General features: G+C 39.8%; 1 protein-coding gene across 1 annotated transcript in view; it reads left to right on the top strand.

Moving 5' to 3' along the window:
* The window catches only part of EXO1 (exonuclease 1), a 41,384-nt gene that overhangs the window by 3,070 nt on the left and 17,881 nt on the right, over positions 1-20,433 (top strand). Inside the window, exons 2-10 of the mRNA XM_043567609.1 lie at positions 172-609; positions 2,521-2,694; positions 3,559-3,678; positions 6,639-6,762; positions 7,754-7,891; positions 8,820-9,032; positions 10,620-10,807; positions 11,362-11,458; positions 16,513-16,738. Coding sequence (XP_043423544.1) covers positions 2,534-2,694; positions 3,559-3,678; positions 6,639-6,762; positions 7,754-7,891; positions 8,820-9,032; positions 10,620-10,807; positions 11,362-11,458; positions 16,513-16,738 — 1,267 coding nt within the window. The 5' untranslated portion in view covers positions 172-609; positions 2,521-2,533. The remainder of the gene's footprint in view (positions 1-171; positions 610-2,520; positions 2,695-3,558; positions 3,679-6,638; positions 6,763-7,753; positions 7,892-8,819; positions 9,033-10,619; positions 10,808-11,361; positions 11,459-16,512; positions 16,739-20,433) is intronic.

Here is a 20,433-nt window from a genome sequence, read left to right as displayed (position 1 = left end):
CCCGAGTGCACATCGCGGTGCGGGCCGGCCCGGGGCTGCCCTTCGGGAGGGCAGGGAGGGTCCGCGGGCGCAGGCTCCTGCTTGCGGGACTCCTGCAGGGCTGCCGCCGACCTAGCAGTCTCCCCCGGCGTTTAAATATGGAAAGTGAACTGTCTTCTTGATGTCGTGCAGGCGAAAGGAAGCGAGTTCTCTGGAATGGGCTTGCGGGCCGCTTGTGCACAGCCTGTGAACAGGAGTGGGGCGGCGAGGTCGCCGGTGTTGTAGCTGGCGTGCCGCTGGCGGGCGCCCTGAGATGATGCCTGCGCAGCGGCCCCCGGCCATTCCCACCACGCTCCAGAGGAAACGTTTATGCGAGCGTATTTACCCAGCTTAGAAGAGACATCAGCTTCACAGAATGTGTGTTACGTCAGTTTTCCTCAAAGTGGAAGAAAACTCTTTTTAGAGGCATTGTCTGAGAGGTGGGAGGCTGATTGTTTTTGTCAAACTGCGGCTTGAGGAGCACCTGCAGCCAGATTACCTGGATTTAAACGTCGGAATCCCCCCACCTGGCTCCGCAGCTGGTGAATGCGCTGCTGAGCTAGAGCATCCGAGTTTTGATACAGCATCAAGGTGAGGCTGACTTGCCACCCTGTGCTTTCTTCCTTTCCTTCCAAACGTAGTTTGGTGGGAGAGGTTGATGTTAGGAAACACCAGGCAGCTGTTCAGCCTCCTTGCTTTCAATTTTTATCATGAGGAGTGGGAGTGGGGGGGTAGGTAAGCCGGCTGACCCTTGAACAACAGGGGATTGAACTGTGAGGGTCCATCCACGACAAACATTTTTTTCGATACAGTACAGTACTGGTGAAGTTCCTGGGTGATGGTGTGGTGGTCCAGAGCTGATGGCCAAGAAAGAATTCTTGAAGAAGTCTTTGGTACAAAAAGGTGATTTTATTGAAGCACAGGGACAGGACCCATGGGCAGGAAGAGCTGCACTGGGGTAACTTTGGGAGTAACTGATTATATCCCCTCAGGTTGGGAGAGGGTTAAGGATAGGGTAGGTCTCTAAGGAATTTTGGAAGCAAGGTTACCAGGACCTTGAGCTGCTGTTAGGAAAATGCCATTAATTACTGCAGTAATACCTGGGATTAGTAAAACCTGGGACCCTTCAGATGCATGTCAGGGGAGGTCATAAGCTTGGAGTATGATTGCCAGCATATATCTTGGGGGAGTTGAGATGAAGGACGTTTCCCAAGGAATTTTTATGCTAAAGTAAACGGACAGTGTCCTCCAGGCTGGGATAATGTTAACCTAAGATTACCTTTTGTCATCATCAAGGCAGCTGAGCTCCTTTACTGTTTCAAGGACTTGTCAGTGGTCTGTAAGCAGTAAGGGAATTTAATTTTTCATTTGCCTTAGTTTCCCACATCACCATGGCAAGCACTTACACCCCTTTCCTTTGTTCTTGGGTAGCCAGGAGGTCTGAGGAATATCACACATATTCCACCTGGTGGGGGTGGGGCAGGTGCTAATAGCCTGTACTTAGCCCTCAGCTTGCCCCACACTCCCTCATCAGTACTGTAAGTGTGGCTTATGGTTTTCTTAACATTTTCGTCTCTCTAGCTTACTATAAGAATATAGTATATAACACATGTAACATATGAAATATATGTTAACTGACTTTATGTTATTGGTAAGGCTTTAAGTTTGGGGGGAGTCAAAAGGCATGTGGATTTTTGACTGGGTAGGGGTGGATGCAAATAATCCCCCTCCTTGTCCAGAATTTCTGTATAGAAAGGACTTAGGGGCTTCTTTCTGGGCGGGACGGGGTAGGAAGTGAAAGAAGCATTCGTCTGAAATCAGTATTTTGCACACCAAGCACACTTTCACATTTCTTTGGAGTAACTTTCAGAGAGTCTGATGGAGTTGTCACTGGGCACCATTGCTGCTTATTAGCAGAATGTTGGTTGCTTGGAATAAGACATTCTGATGGCAGTGAATTTAAGTCCTAAAAATGTACCAATTTACTTCTGTAATTCTGTTTATTTTCTCAGTTGAAATGTCTACTTTCCTTCTGTTTGGAGTTTCCACTCCTACGCTGATGTGCATGCTGGCTCTTAACATGCTTGTGTAGAGGCAGTGTGATGCCTTAGCATGCATGGTTTTGTGGCTTTTAGCAATGCCTTTTTGGAGAGAGAGAGAGAGAGAGAGACTCATGCTCTTTTAGCACTTTCTGTGTGCCTAGTAGTGTGTTAACAGCTTGAAACATGATGATTCCAAGTGAGAAAGCACTTTGGAAAGAATAAATGTTAAGGAACTATCAAGTGACATTAGAGTTAGTGTTAGCGATTAGCGAAAGTATTCTAGGTTATGGAAATTGTTGGCAGGGAGGAGCCCAATTGAGTATTAAAGAGGTGATTCTCAAATAAGCAATAACAGTCGCTATATCAATTTCTGATCTCTTCTTATTTTTCTAAACCTTTTGGATAAATATGTTTTGCTTTAAATATTGCTGTTTTCCCTTTCTCCCCTCGTATCATGCAGTTAACTCGGCACAATGGGGATACAAGGATTGCTGCAATTTATCAAAGAAGCTTCTGAACCAATCCACGTGAGGAAGTATAAAGGACAGGTAGTAGCTGTGGATACATATTGCTGGCTTCACAAAGGAGCTATTGCTTGTGCTGAAAAACTAGCCAAAGGTGAACCTACTGATAAGTAAGTCTGCACCTTGTATTAACTCTTTTCCAGTTAAGACTGAGACTTATATTAAATATCCTTTTGTTTATAGATGAGGAAAGTTGTGATGTAGCTCTTTTTGTCCAGTTAATTGCTTTGCCAGAATAGAGCACTAAATGCAATACCTGATCCTTGTTTGGATCCTGGACCGTTGCAGGGTAGGATGTAGCAATGCTGTGCTGCAGCCAACTCATCCAAGTTCACAGTGCACCACCGTCTTCTCCCAGTTCAGCATTCCGTGACCCCTCATTGGTAGTTTATCCACCGTTGTAATACATTCATGTCAGGGAAATGGACAGATGCTACGGAACAGGCACCTCCTCTTGCCAAACCGGTTGTTAAATCTTCACCAGAACACACTGGTTATACGAGCTGTTGAGACAGTTGGACAAAGTTTAGTACAGACTGTATGTGAGATGATATTTTGTTGCTGTTAAATTTCTTGGGTGTGATAATGGTATGGTTGAAGGGATCAGGTATTTATTGTACTATTCTTTCAACTTTTCGGTAGATTTGAAATTTTTCAAAGCAAAAAAAAAAATGGAAAAAGGGCAAGATTTGGAACCACAAAATATCAGAACTGGAAGGGATGTCAGAGCCTTTTAATCTGTAGATGAGAATGTCAATAACTCATCAGCTGTCACATAGCCCATTAGGATCCAAGGCAGGATTTGAACCCTGAAGCCTAAATTAGAGTTTCCATGTCCTGTGAAAACATTTTGCTTTAAAAAAAGAAAAGAAAGAAAAAAACTTCCCTGTTCATAATCCATCTCCTCTCGTTTTAAAGAGTATTACTTTATAATACGCAATGCACCTAAAATTTTTTTTTCTTTATTTTCATAGGTATGTAGGATTTTGTATGAAATTTGTAAATATGTTACTCTCTCATGGGATCAAGCCTATTCTTGTATTTGATGGATGTACTTTACCTTCTAAAAAGGAAGTGGAAAAGTCTAGAAGAGAGTAAGCTGATTCTCTATTCACTCTAATTGCGTTAAGGTCTGATGCTATAGTCTATACCAATTTTCTTGAATTTTAATTTATTGAGGCTTGCTTCATAGCCTAGTACTTCAACAAATTTCTTGAAATGTTTCATGTGTGCTAGAAAGGAATATGTATTTTCAGTTATTAAGAGGAAGATTGGTTGTCCAGTAAGTCAAGCTTATTGATTATGGTGCTCAAATCTATCTTTGCTGTTTTGTTTGGTTTTGGTCATGGGGGGTGGGGGTAGTGGAATTGTCAATTACCTTATAGTTCTGATCATTTTTGTTTTATTTTGAAGCTATTTTATTGGTTGCATTCAAGTTTAGAATTAGTTACATTCTTGTGGTAACTGTTTTACTAGTGACTCTTAGTCCCTAGTTTTGCTTTTTTGTTCTAAAGTCTTCTGTCCGATTATAACCGTAGCCATAACTTTTCCTTCTATATTCCCACTGTCTTTTTTTATTTGTTTACCTACAGCTTACTACTTCATTGGTTTTAAGGTTTGTCTCTTACAAAGAACACATTACTGTGTTTTGTTTTTGTTTTCTTATCCATTCTGTCAATCTTTGCCATTTTTTGAAAAAAAAAAATTTTTTTTAAGTTTATTTATTTATTTTGAGGGAGACAGAGCACGAGCAGGGAAGGGGCAGAGACAGAGAATTCCAAGCAGGCTCCACGCTGCCAGCACAGAACCAAATGGCAGGGCTCAAACTCCTGAAACTGTGACATCATGACCTGAGCTGAAACCATGAGCCAGACTACTCAACCGGCTAAGCCACCTAAGTGCCGCTGAAAATCTTTTAAATGGAGAGTTTATTCTTTTCACATTGACCATTAATTACTAATATATTTTAATACATTGTTTCTCTTACTTGGTATTTTATATTTGTCCATCTCTCTCTTTTTTGGGGGGGGAGGTTAACCCCTACCTTGCTTGACTTCTGGATTGTTTTTTCTACCTTTATTGTCTCTTGTTTCTACTTGAAAAGTAATGTCTTCTATTTCCCTTAATAGTTAACCCAGAAATTTTATCATTCATTTTTAACTTCACAGATTCTAGTAAGTTTCTAACAACAGGCCTCAGACAGAACTTCTGTATTTTAATAAAGCAGGTATCCTCCCCATATTCATCTGCTCTCATTGTCCCTCCCCCCCCCCATCTATGTTTCTAGGTCCCAGAGTCCTTGTGTTGTATAGGAAAGACCCCTGGGCTTAGTTGTCAGAGCTAGTGTGAATCACACCCAGACAGAAGTAAGCCTCACTGAGGGAGCCATCTGTTAGGGTGCTGCTGTCCTGGCTGTGCTCTCTCTCGGCCTAGATAGGTTAGAGAGTTTTTCAGACCTAGGTTTTGGAACCCAGCTGTACTTGGAGGGCTCTGATTCACATACAGAGTCAAATCAGTTTCACGCTGGAGGGTTCTGATTCTTAAAGCCAGAACTTTATAAAGACTGTTTATAAAGGGATAACTGAAACTGTGCGAGCCCATGTTCTATTACAAATAATGTACAGTTTACCAAATATACTCTCAATAAAAGTTAGTTCATTCTAGGTTAGTTCTGAAAGGATTGGTGACAGACCTAAACCAGAGCGGCTGAGAGACTAGTCCAAACCACATCCTACCCGGGTGTCGCCCACCGGGTCTTAATTCTAATTGCAGATACTTACTAATTTTCTCTTGCTAAGCTCAAGAATGGCTAAAAACATGTCTCAGCTGCCTGTCTCTGTCCTGCATATTCTTTTTTTTTTTTTTTTTTTTCAACGTTTATTTATTTTTGGGACAGAGAGAGACAGAGCATGAACGGGGGAGGGGCAGAGAGAGAGGGAGACACAGAATCGGAAACAGGCTCCAGGCTCTGAGCCATCAGCCCAGAGCCTGACGCGGGGCTCAAACTCACGGACCGCGAGATCGTGACCTGGCTGAAGTCGGACGCTTAACCGACTGCGCCACCCAGGCGCCCCTGTCCTGCATATTCTTTTTGTCTTTGTAAGATCAGCTTTTTCTGGGCCACTGTAGCAGTGGGAGGAGGCACTGAAAATCCCTTCCTACAAGTCTCTTCCTCCATGGAGCCCAGTCTGTGCAACTAGGGAATTTGTATATGTATGTGCACATTTACCTAAAGATTAAAACCTCATAAGTTCAGATTGATTCTTCCAAGTCACACTCAGGACTCAGGGTTTTTACCTCTTCTGCAGTGTATCTTCACCTCCTTTCTTCATACCTAGAATCCTTATTTTTAAGGGTAAAGGGATGACGAAGTTGGAGTATCTTATAATTACTCCTTTGTTCTATCCCAAAGTAAATGCACGTATTTTATTATACTCAAGAATAGATTCAGAATAAAATACTGATACCCCTACCAATATGATTATTGAAAACGGTTAAAATTTCTTTCTCCTTTTGCATATGCTTTCTTCCCATTTAAAAATAGTGGTTCCATATTGTTAGAACGTGTGTTATCACTGTCTCCCTGTTTAACCTGTATTTAGTATTCTACAAATTACCACATACTTGATTATTATTGACAGTTTTTATGCAGATGTTATTTTGGTTTTTCTGAAATTTGTTGTCTAGTAGATTCCACAGAAAAGCTCAGAAACAGTATTTCTCAAGTTCTTTATATGTCCATAAAGGTGCACCCTTTATACTTAAAAGTTCTGATGGTATAAAACCCTTGACTCATATTTTCTTAAGTGTCTTAATTACTGCATTTTCCCTTGACATAAAGCGTGATGTAAAAAAGTCTGAGGATACGCTTGTGTGTGCGTACATGATAAATCACCTGTGTTCTTTTTGACTCGAACCCCAAAAGATCCAGATTAATGTTCTCAAGCACCTGGTACACACTGTCCAATGAGTCAAAGTTTATTTTTTTCCCCCTAGGAAAATTTCTTGAATTTCTTGAAGTCAGCCTCTTAATATTTTTTTTTTCCCCTTGCAGAAGACGACAAGCCAATCTTCTTAAGGGAAAGCAGCTTCTTCGTGAGGGGAAGGTTTCAGAAGCCAGAGAATGTTTTACCCGTTCCATCAATATCACGCATGTGATGGCCCACAAAGTCATTAAAGTAAGCCCAATAGGAAATGAAGCCAAAGAGAACAAATGGCCAACTTCATCGAAGCTAGTTATGAGTTGTATATTGATGGGAGAGCAAGAAAATGAAGGGAGGGAAATTACTCTCGGTCTAACTCAAGGAAGTGGCAGGTCTCAGGAAGAGGAAGCAGGATCTTTTGACAGAGAAGAGTCCAACAGTCTCCAGGGGGAGAAATCCTAAGGACTAAGAGACACTCTCCCTTTTTAGATAAGTGACTGAGATGAGCTCCATGGGCACCTTGTTCTGTAGAGACGGAAGTGTTAATTCCTGGAGCATCAGTCTCACCCCACTGCCCTATAGTCTTCAACATGTATAACCTTCACTTCTGTAGGCTCTCAGGTCTGTAGAACCAGCCTCACTGACTCCAGAACTCTCCGACCCTAGTCTTCCTCAATCAGCTTCTGCTTAAAAGCGTCTTACAACCATAGACCTACTTCAGTGGCCCAAAGTCCCAGCCCTCATTTACCCTCCTTCAGGCCTCTGTTCAAATTGCTTGGTAAACAAATAGGAAAATAAATATAGTGATTAAATTCTGTAGTTTTATCAAAACAGTGTCAGGTAGACTTCTGTAGTATGAAAAGAAAATATATTTTCATAGGGAAAATACATCCAGAGCTCCAAACAAATGTCTTGTATGCTTTTGGAGCATAGCCATTCTGAAGATGCAAGCTTTCTACAACTTGAAATAAAGTTTTCTGGCTTCTATTTTTTTTTCTCCCTCTGAATGTACAGCAGTATTTTCTCCAAATTTATAAAGTGATTTTTTAAAAAAGAATTTTTTAAATTCTTTGTGGCTATATGATTAGTTCAATATTTGCTAGGACTAAAAGTAGAAACACTTCAAAGGAAATGATTTCTGAAAACAATTATCAGCATGTGCATGTTGAGGCTGGTAGTAAAACAGGAAATTGTTCAGTGCTCTCCAGATGCCATCCTGGAGATTGACCATGATCCTCTCTGGCAGGCTGCCCGGTCCCAGGGAGTGGATTGTCTCGTGGCTCCATACGAAGCAGACGCGCAGCTGGCCTATCTTAACAAAGCTGGTATTGTACAAGCCATAATCACAGAGGACTCTGATCTCCTCGCTTTTGGCTGTAAAAAGGTACTTTACTACTACATACTGTTTTCTGTGCAGTTGGCAATGGTGTAAATCAAGGCACTAAGGTTTTTCTTTTCCAGGAATCATCACTTTATTTTATTTAATGCCTGCAGTTAATATCTACTTTACGATGTTGATAATTATTTTATTTAAAATGCAGGGTTTTGCTGCTTGACATTTGTGTAATCTGGACACTTTTTCAGAGTAAGCTCTTACGGTTAAAAGGTTTTGTTTTATCCGAATTCTTCAGTAGAGTGTAGACTTGCTATTCTTATTTTTGGTAATAATTTATATGCTTTATTTTTTTTTCAACTAGGTGAGGTAAATAACTTACCTAACAGGATGTTTTGCAGTTACTTAGAATTATGTATAAAACTGTTTAATGGAAAATTTTATCATGACATAGTAAGGGAGGATTAAGATACAAAACTGTAAGATCTCATTTTTGTTACTGCCAATGTTATTCATATTATCTGTATATTTTATAGATGACTAGAAGGATCTGTTGAAGGGTTAATGTTGGGTAACAGTGACAAATGAGAGGTGTCAGGCAACTTTGGTTTCCTTCTTCCTGAATTTCCCTGTTTTCCAAATTCTCTACAATGAACATGTATTACTCTAAGAGAAAGGATTTCTGTATGGATTGTTATTTGATCGCCATGACAACTCTGAATGTCAGTAGGGGGTAAGAGACACTCTACCAGAGTCAGGGCAAGGGAGTCCTGGTGCAGGACCCTATCTAGACATAGTGTATGTTTCAGTTTAATTTATTTACAAATTGCACAGTGATTACCTGGCCTGTCTCTCTTCTCAATGTGATGCTAAATAACAAGAAAGAATTCTTAGGAATATTACAATGGGTTAGATCACGAAACATTAAAATGACCCTTACAGGTACTTAGGTATTTAACAATTTCCCTTCCCTTTGAAGGTGATTTTAAAAATGGACCAGTTTGGAAATGGACTAGAAATTGACCAGGCTCGGCTGGGAATGTGCAGGCAGCTTGGGGACGTGTTCACCGAGGAGAAGTTCCGGTATATGTGCATACTTTCAGGCTGTGACTACCTCTCCTCACTGCGTGGGATCGGGTTAGCAAAGGCCTGCAAAGTGCTGAGACTAGCCAATAATCCGGATATTGTAAAGGTGGGAGTGATTCACCAAGTGCCATATTCAGTTTCCAAACCATTTCTTCCATCATAGATACACCCCTCAGGATATGAATTTTAAATATTCTATCCTGTCAACAGCCCATGTTATGTCATTGAAAGGGAAAAATGACTAAAACACTAGAATTTTGTTTTTGGCAACTGATGGACCTGTTTTAAGCAATTGACAAATTTTTTAAATGAAGACTTATATAAAGAGACTTAAGGGTAAAGTGTTCTAGATAAAATTAATGTTAAAATTATCTTTCAGTTTCTGTCCTATTGTCTATTGTAAGTGGTTCTCAAACTTTTTGGTCTCAGGATCCACTTACGCTCTTTTTTTTTGTTTGTTTTTTTAATTTTTTTAAGTTTATTTATTTATTTTGACAGAGAACAGAGCACACAAGCAGGGGAGAAGCAGAAAGAGAAAATCCCCAAGACTTTGCGTGCTAGCAGCACAGAGCCCGATGTGAGGCTCAAACTCACAAACTGAGATCATGACCTGAGCCAAAGTCAAGAGCTGACACTCAACTGATTGAGCCACCCAGGCGCCCCACCACTTACACTCTTAAAAGCTCTTCGTGGCAATAATTTTTGTTTAATGGGTTACAGCTATTGATATTTACTGAATGAAATTCAAACAAAACTAAAATGTTTATTAATTTAAAATTAACAATAATAAATTCATGGGGCACCTGGGAGGCTCAGTCAGTTAAGTGTCCAAGTCTTAATTGCAGCTCAGGTCATGATCTCATGGTTTGTAAGATTAAGCCCCACATCGGGCTCTGTGCTGACAGTGCAAAGCCTCTTTGGGATTCTCGCTGTTGCTCTCACTCTCAACATATATAGCATATTCTAAAGAAAAATAGCCGTGTCTTCTAAAAACATGAAAATGACAGGAATTGCACATTTATGTAAATCTCTAACATGGCTTGATAGGAGACAGCTGAGTTCTCACATCTACATCCTCATACAATCTGATGCAATATCATGTGCAGGGTATCCTCTGGAAAACTGAGACTCCTATATCACCACTCTGTCATTTCCCAGATAGCTTTACCTTAAAAAATAAGTATATGTTAAGCTAATTTCCGCCACCCGCCTTGGGCAGTTCTCATCAGGAGTTGGTAGTAGAGCTGGGAATGGAGCCCTGGGCACTAACTAGCCTGTGACTCCCGGGCCGCTGATTCTCACTCTCTGGCTCTTCACCTGTGAGTGTGATGCGATGGTGACTCCATTTTTAATTCTCAGGTTTTGTGTGTTGTTTTGCTTTTTTAGATAAAAGGGACTTTGAGGGTGAGGAATGTGTCTTAACATCACACATGGGAATATAAACTTGACGTTGTAACTGAATTGTTCATTCTTTGGGTTAATAGAAAAATCAAAGAAGGTACTGTCATAGAGACGATTTTTAGTACTGCAACATGATCGTGTTTTCTGGTAGAGGTTTTTAATGTAGATAAAATTAGTTGATTTTCTGTCTCGCCTCAGCCTCCTGTAATGTGAACCAGTTGGTCTTGGAGATGATACATTCCCTATTCTGTATTTGTAGATAACCAGTAAATATTTTTACATCCATTATTAGGTCATCAAGAAAATTGGACACTATCTTAAGATGAATATAACGGTACCAGAAGATTACATCAAAGGATTTATTCGGGCCAACAATACCTTTCTTTATCAGCTAGTTTTTGATCCCATCAAAAGGAAACTCATCCCTCTGAATGCATACGAAGACGACATTGATCCTGAAACACTGAGCTACGCTGGGCAGTATCCTTTCTGAACCAGAATAGTAGAATTTTGTATTTCTTTCTTATTTTTAGTGAAACATTCAGTAAAAAGCCTATAAATTGTTTTCTGCTTGCTTTTTTATAGTGAAGCCTATCTAACTTTAAATACCATGCTGGTGAAAATTTAGAGCAGCTTTTTGTTTATAACTTGCTAATTACTTGGGTTGACTTGACAGAAACATGTACCGAGTCAGTCACTTAAGGTACCCATGGCAAGGGCGGCATTTCTCGGCAAACAAGCTCGATTTGTTAGGAGGGCCGTCCTGGGCACGTGTGCACACCATGTGCCCTGCTCCTAACCCGGGCTACATACACTCAGTGTGGTTCAGAGCCCCGGGTCATCTATGTGATCTAGTGACAAGTAGACGCTAGTGAACGACACCTGTGGTTTCAGGAATGCTGAAGGTAGAAGGTCAGGATCTGCTGGAGCCCTAAACCTGAGCATTTTCTGCAACGATAGGAAACACTTTTCTATCGTAGTTACATTCATTTGGTTGTTAATGAAAGCATTTTTCCTTAATCTTACCAACCTAGGTATTTTGATGATTCCATAGCTCTTCAAATAGCACTTGGAAATAAAGATATAAATACTTTTGAACAGATCGATAACTACAATCCAGACATTGCTACGGTAACGTCTTAATGAGTTTTTTTTTTTTTTTTAAGTGACTTCACTTTTAGAGAGCATGTTTTAGTTATGTCTTAGGAACTGTGACTAAAGGCAAATCTTCACGTAATAAACATCTTCTAAGGATTGCTGTATCCCAGCTGTTTGCACAGTGTGGGTTTTAAACAACTTGATGCTAGAGAAATTGTCTGTCTTAGAACATAGGTAGATTGGTTAATTTCCTTTAGTTAAAAAGCAACCACATGATATAATACCAGACCTTTAGATGTGAACATTTCTTTTGTGTCTACAAGCCTCTTCTCATCCCACCCCATTCGCCTCTGGCCTTTGGCATTTTGAAGATTCAAACCTAGCAATGCTACCATTGGAAGGAAAAGCTGGTTTTTTTGCTCACTGAGCAAATACTGAGTGCCTCTGAGCTCTGTCCTTGAGCCCCTCCATGTTTTCTTCTACTTTTTCCCGGTTGTATATATCCCTTCTGACAACCACCCCCCCCCAACCATTCTCTCCTTTCTCTGACTGTTCTCTTTTCTGTTCATATCTATTCCTAAAATAAGTTCAGATGGCTTTACTTACTCATGCAGAAACCTCGCACATCTTTAACCCTATCTCCAGTCTAGTACCAGCCACGTAATTCTGAATGTTTCTTGGATTTCTACGTAAATATTTTCCTAGAACCTTAAATCCATCCACGGTCGAGAACAAACTCTTTGGGGCGCCTGCGTGGCTAGTCAGTTAAGCGTCCGACTTTGACTCAGGTCATGATCTTGTGAGTTCGAGCCCTGCATTGGACTCTGTGCTTGTATCTCAGAACCTGGAGCCTGCTTCAGATTCTCTGTCTCCCTCTCTCTCTGCCCCTCCTCCACTCACGCTCTGTCTCTCTCTCAAAAATAAACACGAAAAAAATAAAAAAAAAAAAACAACTCTTCATTCCTTATCAGCTTTCCTTAATAACATTTCTCCTTTTTCTTTTTTAGCACTTTTCACTACATAAATTACATCTCAATACTTGATTTTGTGAGTCTTCCCAGCAGAGTGCAATTTTCATAAAGGCAGGACATTAAGAACTTCGCTGCTATATTGTTTTTACCATGTTTATCTATGGAAGGAATGAATATCAGCTACATGATCTCTTTCATTCTCAGACTAGAACACTTGGAAATAAACTTTGGCTGCTCTTTCATTGCTAAGTCCTTTTGCTTTTAAGTTGTCCTCCTGAAGGATAGTTTCTTCTTTCACAAGGCTTCTGGTCTAATCCAGGTCTTCCCACTCTTGCTCACTAATTCAGTTTCTGACTTAGCATTTATTAAGCACTGTAATTAGCATAGGTTAGCTAGTGTTCTGGAATATAAACAAAAATAAAATATAATTCTTTCTCTCTGGTGCTCATTCCTTAGGGGAGGGAGACGTGGTTATATCGATAGAAATAAGGTAAGTTCTGTAGTAGGGATGTATTCTAGGCTCCATGAAAAAAAAATAAAAAGACCATGCACCTAACTCCACTGGAGAGAATTCTTCATAATAATAGTAGCAAACATTTACGGGGCATTACTATGTTCTAAATACTATTCTAATAACCTTACGCATAGTGACTCATTTACTCTTCAACAAGCCTGTGAAGTCAATATTATTATTCCCATTTTACAAATGAAGAAACAACAAGAGGGAGGTTAGGGAAGTTGCCCAGATCACACATTTAAATAATTGGGGAGTTATGATCCTAGGCCAAGCTTTGCTGTCTCCTTGTGGAGAAACACGTGTCCTGGGTTTGCAAATGTCAGTGGGGATTTTCAAGATGATGAGTGACTCCAGGTTGAAGCATGGGTGGAAGAGGGTAGTAAGCAGTTCATTATGGATGGCCCAAGAATGTCCTAGTGTTCCATGTGAAGGAAGCAGAGGGCCTTGAGAAAGAAAAAGAGGTGAGCCTGGAGAAGGTGGCCGCTGATAAACTGGCGACCAGTTGAGCGTTGAAAAGAAATCATTACTGTCAGCTGAAATAAACCAAGCCTACCAGGAGGACACAAATCCCTAATGATACTAGGAAAGAACCTTATGTTGATCATCTCAAATCATGTAAACCTTCCTCTTTTCTGTTTTCCTAGAACCTCTCTATTAATTAGATGTTATTTCTTAGTCCTCTAGTTTTTCTTATTCATGTCTTTGTCCTTTGTTTTCTTCTGGGAAACATTTGTCTTCCAACTTTGTACTATCCAGTGTGGTAGCCAGTGGCCACATGTGGCCTATTAAAGATTCTGTTTCACAGATCTTTCTCTGAGAATACCAATTATAATTTCCTGCACATTTTCTGCTGTTGTCTGCATTTTCTGCTCTGAATTGTTTTTGGTTTTTTTTCCTACTTGTTTTGGCCTTTTCTCTTTCATAGTGGAGACTTTTCTTCAGACATCTGAAGCTTCTTGTCTATTTGTTCCTATTTGAGAGAGGCACTGAGAAGCTCGAGAAGATTTGTGTGAATGAGTGGGGCCTACAGTTTTGGGCTTTACCCTTGGGTGATCTGGTTGCCAACAAGCTGGCTTGATTTTGTGAAGTCCCAAATGTCAGCATGTTTTCTCTGCACAGTTCCATTTTTCCAAAAAGGGATCCTACAATTTCTACTTGCACATGGAAACGTGGCAGTTTGCATTTTTTTTAATGTTTAATTTTGAGAGCGAGAGTCAGAGCATGAGTGGGGGAAGGGTAGAGAGAGAGGGAGACATAGAATCTGAAGCAGGCTCCAGGCTCCAAGCTGTCAGCACAACCCGACACGGGGCTCGAACTCCCGAACTGCAAGATCATGATCTGAGCTGAAGTCAGACGCTTAACCAACTGAGCCACCCAGGTGCCCCCATGGCAGTTTGCATTTTAAGAGCAGGTTAGGGAAAGTGAGTTGGGGTGAGCCTTTCATTTGATATCTGTCTTTAGATAAATGGATCTTCCCACCTTCTGAAGTGCCTTCTGTTTCTGGGTTTCAACCGAACAGTTGCTCTGGTTCTGAAGGCAGGTAGGTGTGAGTTGACTGGTCAGTTGGAAGATAAAGGCCCAAGGGTCAAATAATCTTCCTTTTCTTAGCCCTCCCCCATGTAAAGCCTGTGTGGTAACTGGTGCCTTCAGTTCCTGAGCTTTCCTCATGTTTGTACAGGTGAAGTTGACTTCTCTTTGGTATTTTCTGCAGACACTTGGGCTTGATCTCTCTTCTGCTGAGTTCTTAAAATTCCTCTGTCTATACTCTGATCGACACAGATATCCTAATTTTACTGCAGATGGAGTTTGTGTTTTGTTCTGGGGGATAATAATCAAAAGAAGGGGACTGAAAAGTGTATACTTTGCTATCTTTACACATTTGAATTACTGATATTATAATTTCATCAGGAATGATTCTTAAGTTGTTTCTTTGTCTCAGAAACTCTATAATATTTGGCTGTATCGAATCTATCCAGTCATTAATGAGAGTATTATGGCTCATAAGATGTCCATCCCTTTATAGAGAAATTTCTGTAGGAATCCTTAACTATACAAGCGAATCAATCCTTTTTATTTAAAATTTAGTCTTCCCAGTCTGGTTTTCTACTTGCCTGTTGCCTTTTTCAGTAAAACTGTCAATGGGATCTATTGCCATGAGCCATTACGATTAAGCTGGTTTTTATAACCGTTTCCTCATTTATTCCAAATTACCTTCCTTGTTAATTCTCAAAGCGTATCCTGAATAATGTCACCTTGTTTTATTTATTTTTATCCTTTCTTTGAGAGCTTAGATTCATTCCAAGTTAGGTGGGATTTTTGTTGACTGGAATTCATGCCCTGAGTACCAACATTTTTTATGTCTTTATTAATTTTTCCCTTTGCCTCTCTATTAGAGTTTTATTGATATCCTCTTAATATATCCATGATGTCATTGTGAATAACTTATATTAGCATTAAGAATGACTACTTACCAGCACTTACTGGTCTCTTTGTCAGAGAAAGTTTTATGCAAGACTCAGTGGAGACCAAAGTAGCTTTCTGTTTCTCCAGATTGTCCACTGAAGATGGTACCAAGTATGGGTCTAATAGAAACTAGAGTTTTATAAATTAGATTGTTTTGGTTTGAATTCAACCATTTTCTAGAGGTGGGATGGTTGATTACTTTAAATACACTGTTTTATGGTTTTAACTTTCAGGTGCTTTGTAAAGGGTGTGTGAATGACTATTCAGAGGCTTATTACCAGATGCTTGTTAAACTAATTACTATTTTTTGAAATAATACTGGAATTTTAAAAGTACTTTTTTTTGGAGCGCCTGGGTGGCTCCGTCTGTTAACCATCCAACTCTTGATTTCAGCTGAGGTCATGATCCCAGGGTCTTGGGATCGAGTCCTGCATCAGGCTCTGCACTGAGCATGGAACCTACTTAAGATTCTCTCTCCCTCTCGCTCCCTGACTCTTGCACACACACCCACATGCTCTTTCTCTAAAATAAAAATAAGTAAAATGTTTCTAAAAAATAAATTTAAAAGAAAGTACTTTTTTTCTGGCTACATTTGTTCAAGTGCATTTTCATTTCTTGCACTGTTCATCTTAGGAAGATTCACTTTTTCTTAGAAATGAGCTAACAAGGTCACTTGAGTTTCATTACAAGAAGCAGACCCAGGAATACAAGACACATTTAATGGAAAAGTGTAGTACATCAAAATAGAAAATGTTATTAAAGAACAGATACTTCCTCAGGGTGCCTGGGTGGCTCAATTGGTTAAGTGTCTGGCTTTGGCTCAGGTCATGATCTCACGGCTCATGGGTTCAAGCCCCACATCGGGCTCTGCTGACAGCTCAGAGTCTGGAGCCTGCTTTGGATTCTGTGTCTCCCTCTTTCTCTGTCCCTCCCCCACTCACACTGTCTCTCTCTCTCTCTCTCTCTCACTCTCTCACTCTCTCAAAAATAAATATTAAGAAAAAAAAAGAACAGATATTTCCTCAAAAGCTATTCAAAAGAACAAGTTAATTATTTACTTATAATTTATGTTGATAAGGGAAATGATTTGGCTATTTTCCTTCTTCAAGTAACCCTTTTCCTTTTTACTATTTTAGCCTGCCCAATCAAGAAGTCATAGTTGGAATGACAAAACATGCCAGAAGTCCTCTAATGTTACTAGCATTTGGCATAGGAATTATTGCCCTAGACTTGAACTGAATATTGCGTCAGATGCTGTAAGATTGAAGGAAAGTCCAAGTACTGTGGGCATTGAACAAGTGATCAGTGTTAAAGGATTAAATCTTCCAAGGAAGTCATCCATTGTGAAAAGACCAAGAAGTGGTAGGTATTTTGCTTGTGGTACATAGTGTGAAATATTAATGAGTGTTGATCACATTTAAGAAATCTTTGCCAAACCCAAGGTCAGTAAGATGTTCTCCTTTATTTTATTTATTTTTTCCTAGAACTTCTATAGTTTTAGGTCTTAGATTTTGGTCTTTGATCCATTTTGAATTAATTTTTTTATATGGTGTGAGGTAAGGATCAAGGTTCACTTTTTGTGTATGTGGCAATCCATTTGTTCTACCACCATTTGTTAAAAGATTGCCCTCTCCCCATGGGATTACCTCGGCACATTTGCTGACAATTAGTTGACCTTAACCATATATTTGTGAGTCTGTTTTAGACTATATTATTCTGTATCATTGGTCTTTTCCCATCTTCATGCCGGAACATTGTCTTAATTACCATAGCTTTATAGTAAATCTTGGAATTAAGTAAAAGAAGTCCTCTAAGTTTGTTCGTGTTTTGCAAAGTTGTGGCTATCCTCTGATTTTCATAGTTCCATACAATTTTTAGAATCAGCTGTCAATTTAAAAATAAATAGGGGCACCTGGGTGGCTCAGTCAGTTGAGCATCCGACTTTGGTTCAGGTAAGATCTTGTGGTTCCTGAGTTTGAGCCCTGAGTCAGGCTCTGTGCTGACATCTCAGAGCCTGGAGCCTACCTCAGATTCTGTGTCTCCCTCTCCCTCTCTGTCTGCCACCCCCCCCCCCCCCCCGCAACACACTCAAATAAATAAACATTTAAAAAAATGTTTTTTAATAAGTAAAGCCTGCTGAGATTTTGGATTAGAATTTGGTTGAATCTATGGATCAGTATTGGGGAGAATTGACTCCTTAACTATACTGGTTTTTTGTTTGTTTTGTTTTTTAATGTTTATATCTTTGAGAGAGAGACGAGTATGAGCAGGGGAGGGGCATGAGTGGGGGAGGGGCAGAGAGCGAGGGAGACACAGAATCTGAAGCAGACTCCAGGAGCTGAGCTGTCAGCACAGAGCCCGACGCGGGGATCAAACTCACAAACTGCGAGATCATGACCTGAGCCAAACTCGGATGCTCAACCAACTGAGCCACCCAGGCACTCCACTATTTTGGATTTTCTGATCTGATTAGTGAAGTCTTTCATATTTCTTCAGCAGTGTGTTGTAATTTTTAGTGTGCGGGTCTTACAGACATATATTGTCAAATTTATCACTATGTTTCAGATTTTTGATGTTATTGCAAACACTTCTAATTTTGATTTTTAGTTATTCATTGCTAGAAATACAGTTGACTCTTGAACAAGGATTTGGACTGTCCAGTTCCACTTATATGTGGATTTTTTTTTTTTATAAATACAGTGCAGTAAATGTATTTTCTCTTTATGATTTTCTTAACATTTTCTTCTGTCTAGCTTTATTACAATACAACATATAGCATACAAAATATGTGTTAATTAGCTATGTTATCAGTAAGGCTTTTGGTCAAGAGTAGGCCACTAGTAGTTAAGTTTTCAGGGAGTCCAACGTTATACACAGATTTCTGACTCTGGAGGGGGTCAGTGCCCTTAACTCTCATGTTCAAGGGTCAACTGTACAATTGACTTCTGTGCTTTAATCTCCTGTTTGACAACCTTACTAAATTTATATATTGGTTCATAGCGTCTCTTCTGTAGACTCTGCAGGATTGCTGTATCGATGACCATACTGCCTGCGAATAATGGTAGATTAGTCATGCTTCTCCTTTTCCACTCTAGATGCTGTTTGTTCATTCGTTTTCCCCTCCTTCTTTTATTTCTTTTTCTTGTCTTCTGGAACCTCCAGTACAATGTTGAACAGAAGTACTGAGAGTGGCATACTAAGTATTGGGCAAAGAAAGGTGTTTCACTTTTCTCCTAGAAGCTGTGTAGAAGTAGAAAGGATAATTGCAATCTGTCCCCTCTCTCTTTTCCTCAGATAGCTACATGAATGAATGAAAGTCTAACAACAAAAATAAAACAAGCCCTTTGTAAATTCAGGTATAGATTATTCATCTTTTGTCAAAATGTATTGATTCCTTCTGCACCTAAATCTTTTCCTGATAATATCTCTGGAGCTTTGTTTCCTTTTCTGAAATGGGAACGATGTTGCCTATTCACAAATTTTTGTATATGTTCTATAGGGTAACCTCTAGAAGCCCCTGGTATGTATCAAGTACAGTATACATGTTAGTTCCTTCCTTCCCTTCTGTTCCCATGAAAATCAGCTATTCATTTTATGTAGGGAGCTTCTTATCTGTAAGTTCCTTATGCTATAACTACCACCTATCACTGGATTTTGTGCCCTGGACACACATCTAAACACAACAACAGAACAGAAAACAGTAAGTTAACCCCTTTAAAAAATGCTTTTGAAGGTTTTTGTTTGTTTGTTTGTTAGAGAGAGAGAGAGAGAGAGAGCGAGCATTGAGTGGGGGAGGGGCAGAAAGAGAGGGAGACACAGAATCTGAAGCAGGCTCCAGGCTCTGAGCTATCAGCATAGAGCCTGATGTGGGTCAAACCCATAGACCACAAGATCATGAGCTGAGCCGAAGTCAGACTCAACCGACTGAGCCACCCAAGAGCCCCATAAGTTTACCCCTTTTAGTCAGCAGCCTGTCATAGATTTAGAGACAGCCACTGTGACTCTCCTAAATTTCTTTCCCAAGCTGTTTCTTACTTACCATGTTGTGTTTCGGATACAATGTAGTTTTTAATGATTGTGTGACTATTATAGTCAGTGATTGTTGAAATACAGTCTTCTTACCACAGAGCACAGTAAAAATTAAGAATTATGTCACTATTTCAGCCCTTCACCCAGAGACTATGCTTTAATATTACAAAATAAGATAGCATTAGCTTTTATTAACATTCCTGTCATTTTGCTGCATTTACTGTTTATAATCAGAATCCACTAGTTGTTAAACTAGGTACAGTTATATTTTTAAACTTGAATGTGAAGTAAATTATCTGTATTGAGGCAATCTTCACTATAATCCATTGTTCTGCCTTTATAAAAAAAAATCTTCGTATTGTCTACTAATATATGGGTATTATCTGTGTCACCTGGAAATCAGAGAAGTATGGCTCCCTGTGTTAAAATGTGTTCGCTTGTGTAACATTTGATGGAATCGGCACAAGTAGAGACACTGAGAGAACGTACACTAGGTTCCAGACCGCCGTTCAGCCTGCAGTCTTTGGGGTTCTTCAATTTGCTGCGATTCCACATAATAGCTAATATACAGTTATTTTGCTCTGCATTGTCCACCAGGATAATAATGAGACACACTGAGGTGTCCTGCTCAATTCAAAATATGCTAAATCTGTGACATTCCCCCAAATAGCTAGTCTAAAACCTTATCACAAAAGGAAAATGAGGCTAGCCTGGCATGGATGCTTCTTGGAGAAACCTTGCTGAGAATCCTCAGCGTTTGTGTTTCCTTCTTCCATAAGGGCTCACAATTCTCTGCATAATAAACAAATTTAGGCTTTTGCCAGGAATCAAAATCAAGTTTGCAGATCTGTGGCTTCTTAAAAATCTATAGGTTTTTAAATTTGAGGCATCATCGTCTCTCTAGTGTTTGGTACCTGCAACCATTTTTCTGACCTCATAAGGTAGTGAGTGAGGCTGTTCAGACAGAATTAGTTGGACTGATTTAAAGCACCTTAGCACTATCTCTGGTGGCCTATGTCAGGCATCAA

The sequence above is a fragment of the Prionailurus bengalensis genome, chromosome E4, assembly GCF_016509475.1.
Source record: "Prionailurus bengalensis isolate Pbe53 chromosome E4, Fcat_Pben_1.1_paternal_pri, whole genome shotgun sequence".
Lineage (NCBI taxonomy): Eukaryota > Metazoa > Chordata > Mammalia > Carnivora > Felidae > Prionailurus > Prionailurus bengalensis.
This window is presented reverse-complemented; position numbering and strand designations above follow the sequence as displayed.